The 11,719-nt window shown below is 36.1% G+C and overlaps 1 protein-coding gene across 1 annotated transcript; it reads right to left on the bottom strand.

The window, feature by feature from the left end:
* Positions 1-629: 629 nt before the first annotated feature.
* On the bottom strand, positions 630-3,001 carry LOC131076662 (inorganic pyrophosphatase 2-like). The gene is made up of 5 exons (XM_059218720.1): positions 2,838-3,001; positions 2,587-2,708; positions 1,185-1,386; positions 956-1,092; positions 630-864 (listed from the first exon to the last, which is right to left on the bottom strand). The coding sequence occupies exons 1-5, from the start codon at positions 2,970-2,972 to the stop codon at positions 729-731; spliced, it is 732 nt and encodes a 243-aa protein (XP_059074703.1). The 5' UTR covers positions 2,973-3,001; the 3' UTR covers positions 630-728.
* Between the last annotated feature and the right edge of the window lie 8,718 nt (positions 3,002-11,719).

The raw sequence follows: 11,719 nt of genomic DNA, 5'->3' as shown, positions 1-11,719 counted from the left end.
AGAAGTATTGTAAGGTTTAAAGGCCTGAATATGTAGCTAAAAAGCTCGATAGAATTTAGAAGAATCCCTTAATTGAAACCTATACTCTCAATTTATATTATATTAGAACATCATACTTACAAAATTTAAATATATACAAAAGAAAACAAAATATTCACTTTTATACTCTACAAACATAATACCACCTAAAAAAATTTAATGAATGAGTGACATGAGATTTCCATAATCCATTATGTTAACTATGTTGTTTCTGGATTTGATTGTGTGAGAGCTTCTTTGTATCAACATTTCAGATCACATTCCATGATCATTGTGTGAGAACTTCTTTACATCAATGTTTTAGATCACACTCCATGATCCATCATGAGGATAACAGAATGCATAAGGAGGAAGAAAATGAATTAAGATGTTGTGGCATAGGTTAAAAATGAATTCCTTATAAACATCATTATATTTCATGCTAATAAAAATTCACTTTTGATAAAAGCCTCAGTTTAATTATTTTTTATTTTTTATTTTGTTAACAAATTTTATGAAACCTTTCATTTATTTACAAGTTTTTCATTAACTCATTAAAAAATTCAATCAAAAATGTGACAAATGTTTCTCATGCTGCTTGTGAAAATGGGCTTTATCATTACTAATCATATCATCATTATTATTAATACCACAACCAACACAAGGGAAAATTCATGAAAACTAGAGAGTTTTGCAACTTGTAAAAGAAACTAAAGAGAGAGATCTTGTTGTGAAGGTTTAAGCAACTTCATCAGTAAATCCTCAACATCCTTAGCATTTGACCAGCCATGAACTTGAGCTTTCACCATTTCTGGATTCTTCTCAATCAGCTTCCCAAGTGGGTACCTGATAACATTCAAAATCAAATGGAATCATATTTCAGTTTTTTTCAACATAAAATTTCTGAAAATTTGCAGAGAGAGGTCAAATTTCTCACTCTTTTCTGGGGAAAACATGATCTCCCTCAGTTAACTTCAAGGTAGGGCAGAAATCTCCAGCGCCATCTCCAAGATAAATAAAACGCTTGGCAGACCCATCTTTAATGGACTTCCTCATTTCATCAATAATTGCTCCCTGAAGTATAAGGCATACCAGTATCATTAATAATCTTGCATAACTATTCTTTACCATGAAAAACAGCAGTAAGAAATAAAAAAAATTATGACCTTGCACATGTTGGGAGGGCAGAGATTGCAGCCATGAGGATCCTCTGTCAAGGGATGAAATGGGCAAATTCTTAATCTCCCACTTTCCTCAACGTATGCGGGATTTGTCTTAATCTCTGTGAAGTACTGGAGCAAATCATGGGTTTCAAGAATGGTTTTTATGAAGAAAATGTTGGCATCGCTCACAATTCGCAGATCACACCTGCATTCAGATACAGTAAAATCATTCTGTGAGTAAGTTTTCAGGTTATGTTAAGAATGGTATTGTTTAAGTGGTGGTGGTGTTCTTTAAGTGGAGTTGCGTTGTTGTGATCATCAAAATTCAAATCTTTCGTTATGGTCATTGTAATGGCAGGTTTGTGCCTTCCCTGATTCAATGCCTTCCCAAATTTGAGTTTCATTTTTGTTAATTACAGATGAATCTCTCATTTATAACCTCACCAGTTCATAGCTTTAAATTAAAAATCTTTTGGAAACCTTTGGTGAGTTAATAAATTTATCAGTATTTAAAAAAAAGTTAAAATAAGAATGAAAATGGTAGATTCTGTTTGACAGATGGATAGACAACTCTATTAAATAAAAATTGCAGTTTCATTACTTAAAAAAACATTTTAAAAAAAACATTAATATCCCTCACAATTCAAAAGTTTTACAGATCCAATACAAATAGTATGCAAGTTTTACAGATCCAATACAAATAGTATGCAAATTGAGGGAAAAATAGAAATAGTAATGATCATAACATATAGCTGGGCAAGGAAGGAATGGGCAAGGAAGCTCGTTTCCAAGAGGAGCCATGGGAAAAAGTAGTAATCTGTTTCTATGCCGCAGAAGTTTGGTTTTTTGTTTGGTCCTATTAGCCTACTGGCGGATAGTTTTAATCTCTGTTTATATTTGCCACTGTTTCTATGTTCTTCTCCAAGGTCAGCCCCCTTGTTTTTTGGCTGCTTATAATATCAAAAACATATAGCTGGTTTTGTTGTTCTCCATAGGAAAACATTTTTCAAAAATGAAGATTTCTTAGTAATCAGAAAGCCTTCCACCCTTAAAAGTATTGAAATTTTAGCACATCTAAGTTGAAAACATTGTGAAATCCTAAAACAATGATGCTTTCTAATTTGTGAACATTTTTTTCATTAAAAAAATATCTAATTGTTTTAGTACAAGAATTTTAGGGTTTGTAATTTGTTGGATAGTAATATTATCATTTGTGTAAGTGGATATATATATATAGTGATAATTTTATTTGTGATTTAATTATGTGTTTATATGAACATAATATTAAAAAAAACGAAAATATGGTTAGTTAATACTTATGATTTATTAAAGTAATATTGACTAAAATATTAATTTAAAAAAGAATTGTACATCTATACAATTGAGAAGTCCCTCCTCTACTCACCCTAAAGAGAAGGCAAACTTAATGGTTCTGATGGTCTCTGGATAAAGAGGAATCCTCCTTAACCCATTTTGGATGTCACTTATTAACTTTCCTTGTCCATGCAACTCTCCCATCATTTTATCCTACATCCACAAAATCCAAATTTAAACTTCAAAACTTTTAAACAATTAGAAAACTTCACTAAACATTTAAAAGAAATGATTACAATTAGAAAAATTCAGTAAACATTTTAAAGAAATGATTAGCATTACCATGAGAGGGTTCCATGGAAGTGTTGGAAGCAAGGAATTAAAGAGTTGAGTTGCTCCAAGTTGCTCCATCACCCATGGATCACTGTCACAGTCTACAATGGTGAGATCAAAGTCAAAAACTATGAGTGTCTCCATGGACTTGAACTTTTTGTTCCTCAGAATTCTAAGTTAAAATGATTGATTGTGAGGGTACTAGGAGGCATGGTCTTAATATATAGGAGGAGGTGGGGGGAATATTAGGGAATATTCAAGTGATGGAGAATATACAAGGGAGAAGACAAAGGTGGAGAGTGCGTGTCATCCACCGGTAGAGAGGGAGTGGGAAGTTGTGTTATGCACAAAACAAACTCTCAACCACTCTTTCTTTTGCATCACATTGTGCTATTTGCCTTTCACTCTTGTGCTACATATTTCCCACTTTTCTATGCAACTTTTATATATAAAATATCATTGCTTTTTTAGGAATAGTCTTTAGTTTGTTTGGACTAACAGTTCAATCAACTTTATTTCCCTTTTCTTGAATACTTTAAACATATAGTTATTTGTGGGGAATCTAGGGTTTATTATTTTTTTGGGAAGTGCTATCAATAATTTTGTTGTATTGGGAAAGTTGATTGAATCTAAGGTTAATAATATTAGTGTAACAAACTTTTATTAAACTTTTATGTATTTACATAACAATTAATATGATATTATTTTAAAAAATTAAGTAAATAATAATATCAAGGATCAATTATTATGTGGGTCTTGTTTTATTTTATTTTATTTTATATTAATATAAGGTGGGATCTAGTTATTAAGTGGCATTTGTTTTACTTTGTCTTATTATTTTTTATATTTTTTAGATAGAGATATTTAAATATAATATTTATAAATCAAGGATATTAATAGTGTACGTTTATGCTAGGAAGTTAAATAAATGTCAATATAGATATCTTAAACATATCTTACCTAGAAAAAAATTGTCACATGAGTTTTGAGTTATTTTATTTTACTTTAAAATTATTGAAGAATTATATTATTTTATTTACATTAAAGTTACTTTGTTTTATTACAAAATGCCTATCAGCCTAATTATGGATAAAATACACTCTAAAAAAGGTCTATGTTTGATGAATTAAAAGTAAATAAAAAATCCTTGAATATGATAAACCATTGAGGTAAAATAGTTAAACATATACTAGAAGTGCTCAAGTAAAATTGAAAGGAGTTAGCACTTATGTAAGTTTGATAATTGGTGTACCCATATAAAAACTTTTGATACATAAGTGTTCCTTTCGAATTTAATGTAGGTTCTTTATGCTCTATAGGTTCATTATGAAATCATTGCCTCTCATACATTCTTAAGTGTTGTTATTGCATGTTTTATCAATTTAATTACATAACTAGTAAAAATAAATTTTCAACACATCAAACAAGATATTTGAATTCCAAACAAAAAAAATTGAAATTTGGCTAAAGTTTAGTTTAAGTGGTAGAGATACTCTAGAGCATACCTAAGATGAGTTTGCAGGCAGGAAGGATATAAGGACACTCTTCTTCACTTATAGCCCATTATAAGAGACAAAGAGTTCCTAGGATTATTCTTCTTGACTTATAACCCATTATAAGAGACAAAGAGTTCCTAGGTGTATTCTTCTTGACTAATAACCTATTATAAGAGACAAAGAGTTACTAGGAGTATCCTAATCAATTGGCGTTAGTTTTTGACCTAGCAAACAAGTACAAAGAGCCTTGCTATTACTTGCTTTCTAGGTCAAGTGATGAATCCACCCAAGCGTATTTTATCTCCTAGTTGCTAGTTAAGTGATAGAGAAACCTCAAAAGAGCAAGGGCCTCTAAGAGGGATTTACCAAGTTAAGAAGTGTCAAAAGTAGCAGAGAAGTGCTCCAACCTACAATTGACTATTTTTTCAATTGCAAAGTGTAGACACCTAAAATTGTCATGTCTAATTAAATAAATATTTTATTTATTTAATTATCTAAGCTTAATTCTTCTATTAATTAAATAAATCTTTATTTATTTAATTAATTCATTTATCCTCTTCTAGCCTTATTTCTCATTTAAATAAATACATTTATTTATTTAAATTATCCTTTTCCTAAATTAAATAAATATTTTATTTATTTAATTATCCCACTTCTACTATTAATTAAATAAATCATTATTTATTTAATTAATTCATTAACCTTTTTCTACACATGACACATGTCATTCATCTCTTAATTCCTACACTACCTACCTCTTTCATTATTTTACTATTTCTTCTACCTACCCTCTAATCATAGCCGACCTCTTTTTACACCTCTCAATCTTATCCCTCCATTTCATATTGTGTCTTCTATTTAAGGAGATGCCTTCTTCATTATCAAACCCTAATGACTCAGCCTAACGAATCATCTTAAGGACTTGACTACATGACGATCCTACTTGCAACCACATTCCGTTCTTTGTTGAGCTCTTGTGCATATAAAATCTGAGAGCAAATCTATCAAGCAAGATCAATGGAGATAGGAAGGATGGAGATCAAAACCCTATTGGACATGTGATGGTATAATCTTTGTGATTTCATTTGATTTGCATTGTCTTAGGTAATCTTCATATGTTATGGTGGATCTTTGTTGATTGTTAGGCTAGGGTTTTGTGGTTGAATTCATTTAGCCTTTCAATATTGTTATTATTGTTATCCATTTCCTCCATATACATTTTGGCATGCCCGGTGGGACCCTTGTCCCTTTATATTTAACCTTTTTTTGTTGCAGATTTTGCGTTTTTGAAGTTGCAGATCGGACATTTTTCGACGACATTTTAGGTTTTTTTTCCGCGTCTGCGAACTTTCGGATTGCGCCTCTGATTTTCAGGAGCATCTGCGGATACTGGAGTCGCGTCTGTGTTTTTGACAAGTTTTATTTTGCAGGTCTCAGACAGGCACGTCTGTGTTTTATAAGCGCGTCTGTGTTGTTTTTTATCGCGTCTGTGTCCGATAAGGGTGTCTGTGATTTTTGACCGCGTCTGTGTCATACAGACGCGTCTGTGTCGTGGGTAACAGCGTCTGTGTTTTGAATGTTTCAGAATTTTCAAATTTTCATTGATTCGGTTTTCGGATTTCGTACTTAGGGTTTCAGATCTGGTTTATTTTTGGACTAACCCTTTCAGATCTAGCTAACTAAGTTGGTGCAGCTCGCCTTGGAAGCTAAAACATTTTGGTTGAAGACCCCTCTTTCACAAAGTCTTTTGGGTTTCTAAAATTTACCTAACTTGTGTGCTTGCAGGAAGGGGTGATCATTTGAAACAACCCAAACTACTAACAAATTTTGTTGCAGGTCCTTGGCTAGGGTTTTGAAATTTTGTTGTGTGCCTTGTTTTCATAGATTAGCAAACACTTCCATTGGTGCACTAAAATTGAATCATTGTCTTTTGTGTCTTGAGCAATAGGCTCTTTTTGTTTAATCTTTAGAGGGCATGTCTTCCTGTGTGGTCATTAGGACTACTAGTGAGAAGAGGACGACCCAAGTGGTAGCGAGGAAAACCCACCTCATCCGAACCACTATAATCAAATGTATTCATGGTGAAAACTATGGATAACGTGTGTTGATTAGTTCATACCGACACTATGTCTCCCCATAAACCCATTTGATCAAATTTATTTGATCATTTGTAGGGCGTAACCCCTACCGGCTGGGAGCCTTCTGTATTTACAGAGCTGAAAGTGCCGCATGTATGGCCACACGAGCGGATGCCCTTACTAGCACCATTTTGTTTTAGAGGCCCAAATCCTTCTAGTTGTTGGGGCAGGAGGTCGGACCTCTAGTAGCGGCCCACACACATACGGTTCTTAGTAGAGATACAAAGTTCGCCATGGGGATTTTTCATGGGGACTGATGCTTGGCTGACCCGAGAAGTGAGTGCCGAGGGTGGAGCCAGTGAGGTCAAGCATCTAAGTATCCGCTCTGAATAGCGTAGCCTCGGGGGTAAAACCCTATGTGGGATCAACAACTATTGTCTTGGCCAGCCATAAGAATTGTGCTTGACTTATGTTAAACATTCAAAGCATTCAAGACCAAACAGCAAAACATTGTGTCTTTTGTGTCTTCAAGTGTATGCAAAACATTTTACATCAAACAACACACTTTTGGAGTCTAAACATTTGCAAACATTGAGTCCTCATCAACATTGTGTCCTCTTGTCACGAAAAACAGTCAAACAGTCGGATTTGGTCACAGCAAAAACAACTTCACAGATTGAAAAAAATTGCACGAAGTTTACAGAAACGCGTCTGTGTCTGTTTTAACCGCGTTTGAGTAATCTAAGCGCGTTTGTGAAGGGCATAATAGCGTCTGTGTGTCTAGAAGCGTATGTGTCAAACAGAAACACGTCTGTGTCTGGGAATCGCGTCTGTGAAGTATACAGTCGCGTCTGTGTACAGAATTGCAAAAAAAAAACCTTTACAGTCCAGCAAACATAAACAAGAAAATCGCAGAAGCGCGTCTGGGTTAAACAGAGAAGCGTCTGTGTCCGGAAACCGCGTCTGTGAAGTATACAGTCGCGTCTGTGTTCAAAATTGCAAGAAAATTTCAGAGTCCAACAAACAAAAGAAAAATCAGTTTCGGAATACTTGAGCTTCCTAGGTTGTTTCTTCAGGTTTCATCTAGCATTCAACCTGTCTCTGGGTCTCATACAGTCCATCATTGTCTCACATCTCATTTTACATTCATACTTGTCTAAACTTGAGTCAAAAGGTCAGTTGCTTGTCCTCATCATACTTTGTCAACATACTACATACAACAACACTTTGCTAAGTGGTCCCTCATCAAGGTTTCTTACCTTTGGGTCTCATTTGGTCTTACTTAGAGTCAAGGTCAGCTTACCTCATCAAGAGAAACTATCCTCTCTTTGGAAGTCACACCTACTCTACTACGTACATACTTGGTCTTACACCTTGGACATTTGCAAGTACACCTCAGATTCATTTACACTCCATACAACTCTTGGTCTTCCATACTCTTTCCATTTTTCATCTAGTCTCTCACATCTTGGTCAAACACCTAGTTCATGGTTGAAACCCGTCTTCAAAAATCTAGGAGAAAAGCTAAAGAAGCTCAAGAGTCCACCAACATGAGTTCTTATGAGTATGACAATGATTTATTTTTCAATCCTGAGCACACTACACTGCCTGACATGGATGTTTATAGACACATTCCAAATGTGGAAAACGCAGACACTACAAACAACAAGGCTACACACAATGACAATGTGGACAACTTTTCAATACAATCAGCAGATGTAGAAGAATCCATAATGAATCCTCATTTCAATAGATTGGTTGAAGAGATAATGAAGAGGGATAGACAATACTTCTTACACATGATGGCACAAAGTGGAGCTAAAATACCTCATGACTTTGATATGTCTCAACTTATGGAAAACCGACCCTCGCAAAAAACTCACTCCAACATGGATCAAAGGAGACCCAATAGTGGAGGAAATAGAGGACCGCATATGGTACCTGAATCACCATCAGCTTTGCTTCAAAAACCAGAAGTCCCACATACACATGGTCAAACATATGATTCTTACCTTCGAAGACCATTATGGAAGCCTTATGCAGATAGATATGCTCAATCACATGCTCAAGCTATGGATCAATCAAAACAAGTGGACACTCAAAGGCATGCTCAAAATTTGGACACAAGGAAACCTCATGTCAAATTTGGGGGCAACACAATAGAACATGACGTGCCTATAGAATATGGTATATATGCACAAAATAGATATGGGGTTCCTCAACATGAAGCTATACCAAGTGCTCCCTATATGCCGCATCAATATAAACCTCCTCCATATGAACATGTCTATGATCAATATCATCCATACATGCAACAAGCTCCTCCTCAAATTGGTGTCCCAAACATGGGGTATGCTACAAGAAATCGATCACCACCTAAGAATAATTTGGAGCAACAAATCAGAGATTTACAAAAAAAAATGGAGGACATGAGTACACCAAAACCAACATACACTATGAGAGACATATGTCCTTATCCATTTGATAAGAGCATTCCAATGCCTCCATTCCCTGCACACTTTGTGACGCCAAAATTTGACAAGTATAGAGGAAAAGGAGACCCCAAGGCACACATACGACAATTTTTCACAGCTTGCATAGAGGTAGCGGCAAAAGAAACATACTTGATGAGGTTGTTCCCGCAAAGCTTAGGCGATCAAGCTATGGAATGGTTCTCTCAATTACCTCCTGGTATTAAGTCATGGGGTGACTTAGCAGAGGCATTTATTCAGCATTTCTCCTACAATATTGAGACAGATATCTCAGTCACTACTTTGTGCAATAATAAGCAAAAGGAGAGAGAATCTTTTGCGTCATTTTTACAAAGATGGAGAAATCTAGCCAGCAGATGCTCTTGTGAAATTCCCCAAAAACAAATGGTAGAAATGTTCACACAAAACGTTAACAAGGATATTGGCTATGATCTAAGGAAAGCTTGTTTGTCAACCTTCAAGGATGTTATTGAAAAGGGCTTAGCAACAGAAAAGGTCTTAATTGAACAAGGAGTCATCAACCTATTCAAGGAAAACAAGGATGACTTTAAAGGAAAAGACAAGCCAAGATTTTGGAATAAAAACAAGAACACAGTCAATGATGGTGTTGTTGATGCCAATACAGTGAGACCCAAGTTCATCTTTTCAGGATCAAGTTCTACAAACAATCAAGTGAATACTCAAACAACTTCCAGATCACGAAGGAAGTACACTCCATTGGGAGAACCACTTGAATCAGTCTTCAAAAAGCTAGTGGCAAACAAAGTGATCACAGTTCCAGATTTTCCTCCATATGAACCAAAGGTCAAACCAAATTGGTGGAATGATGATGAGTATTGTGAGTTTCATAAGAGCAAGGGTCATAAGACAGGAAATTGTCATCGACTGAAGAATATCGTGCAAGATCTCATTGATAGAGGTGACATTGAGATTGAGGGACATTCGTCTAATCAAGAACATGAGATGTTTAAGGAACCATTCCCAAAGCATGACAAAGGAAAAGCCCAAGTCACAGATGATCAGGCCAACTATACTAGAGCACCTTACAACTATGATTCAACTATCAATCATATCTCGATGGACAATCATATCTCTACTATTACCATCAAGAACAAAAACCCTGAGAATCCTCCTCAGCGACCCAAGATTGTCCTAAGAGGTGTTGGATCTTCTTCCGAGCCTACCTCTGAATGTCATGTTACAACTCGTCGAGGTAAAATTACGTTGCCAGGTGCCTCCACTAAAAATACGGCTTCTTCATCAACCAAACCTGAGTATGACCTTGTAGAACAGTTAGGGAAGACACCCGCGCTCATCTCCATCCTTGAGCTCCTACGTATATCCCCCGCTCATAAAGCCATTCTTGATAAAATCTTGAGAGACACCGCCGTTCCTACTGATCTGAACGTGGACCAGTTTCAAGCCATGGTGGGATACCTTTCCATTCCACACTCCCTTACATTCACAGAAGCCAATGATGCCTCTGTAAGTCAGCCAAATAATGCACCATTACATATTGAAGCCTTCATAAACAAACATCGAATAAAGCGAGTCCTGATAGATGGAGGAGCTGGTCTAAACATTTGTACATTGAGCACCATTAAACAATTGGGATATTCCGATAAAGCTGTGAATTCAAAAAATCAAATCACCATCAAGGCATACGATGATGAAGAACGCTCATCCAAGGGCACAGTCACCTTACCTCTAAGAATTGGGCCAATTACAAAGGATGTGGTTTGTCAGGTCCTAGATCTGGATCTCACATACAACATATTGCTAGGACGTCCTTGGATTCATGAGATGAGGGCAGTCCCATCGACATATCACCAATGCATTAAGTTTTCTCATAATGGAGTCGAGGTAAGAGTCAACGGTGATCCTAATCCGTTCATATATTGCAATAACCTGAGATCACATACGAAAACCATCATTCCCAGTAATCGTGAAGCTGTTCCTTCTTCGGCATACATTGACCCTGAGTCATTGAAACCTTCGACATCAAAACAAGGTGAACTTAAAGGCAAATTTCAAGACAAAGGCATGGGAGAATACACTTTAAATCAGACCATGTATTTACGACAAGTCATGAGCTCTCCAAAAGAATATGGAAGGCCACATCCTAACAAGCAAATATCCATCATGATACTCAAATGGGATTCTACTACCTTTCAAAGATGGGGCGAACTAGAAGAGGAAGATTTATACAAAATGCTCTATAAAGACATTGAAGATGACACACAAGATCAGATCAGTATACCCTGTGAGAAATATGGCAAAGGCTTCAAGATTCTACAAAGATTCGGGTATGATGGAAAAAGCCCTCTTGGGTTACGCAAAGAAGGCATCATGGAACCCCTACAACCTGAATTGACTGTAAGAAGAGAACGCTCAAAGGGACTTGGTTTTCTGACTTCCAAGATCCACACTAAAAGGACAGAAGAGGCATCACAAATCAAAGTTGCCAAAGTTCAACAAGAAGATTACTATTCCACAGATTCCAACGAATGGGAATGGGGTTCAGACAAATCCTCCAGTGACTATAAGCTCACCGAGACATTCAGAGAGCCAAATGAACCGACAAAAGAAGAGGAATTTTATAAAAAGTTCAGGGTGGGTCAAGAAACAACCCATAAGGATTCCGCACAGTCTTCGTCTCAAGGTTCTAGGTCGAAATCACATAGGATGAGGACACCTGTCCCGGAAGGGGCTACTAGTGACGATAATTTGGATTCGCTTGCGATCGAAACTGATGAGGAGAGTGCCATCGATGACCTCGACGATTGCCTCGATATACCCGAATATAACCATATCTTCACTCTTAG

The sequence above is a fragment of the Cryptomeria japonica genome, chromosome 4 (genome assembly GCF_030272615.1).
Source record: "Cryptomeria japonica chromosome 4, Sugi_1.0, whole genome shotgun sequence".
In the NCBI taxonomy this organism is placed as follows: Eukaryota; Viridiplantae; Streptophyta; class Pinopsida; order Cupressales; family Cupressaceae; genus Cryptomeria; species Cryptomeria japonica.
This window is presented reverse-complemented; position numbering and strand designations above follow the sequence as displayed.

What these genes read in the sequence shown, in the direction of transcription:
- LOC131076662 (XM_059218720.1), bottom strand. Translation starts at nt 2,972, where the DNA reads ATGGAGACACTCATAGTTTTTGACTTTGATCTCACCATTGTAGACTGT. An exon ending in TTCCATGGAACCCTCTCATG is followed by an intron (nt 2,709 to 2,837) that starts GTAATGCTAATC and finishes TTGTGGATGTAG; the next exon opens with GATAAAATGATGGGAGAGTT. An exon ending in GCCCTCCCAACATGTGCAAG is followed by an intron (nt 1,093 to 1,184) that starts GTCATAATTTTT and finishes CTTATACTTCAG; the next exon opens with GGAGCAATTATTGATGAAAT.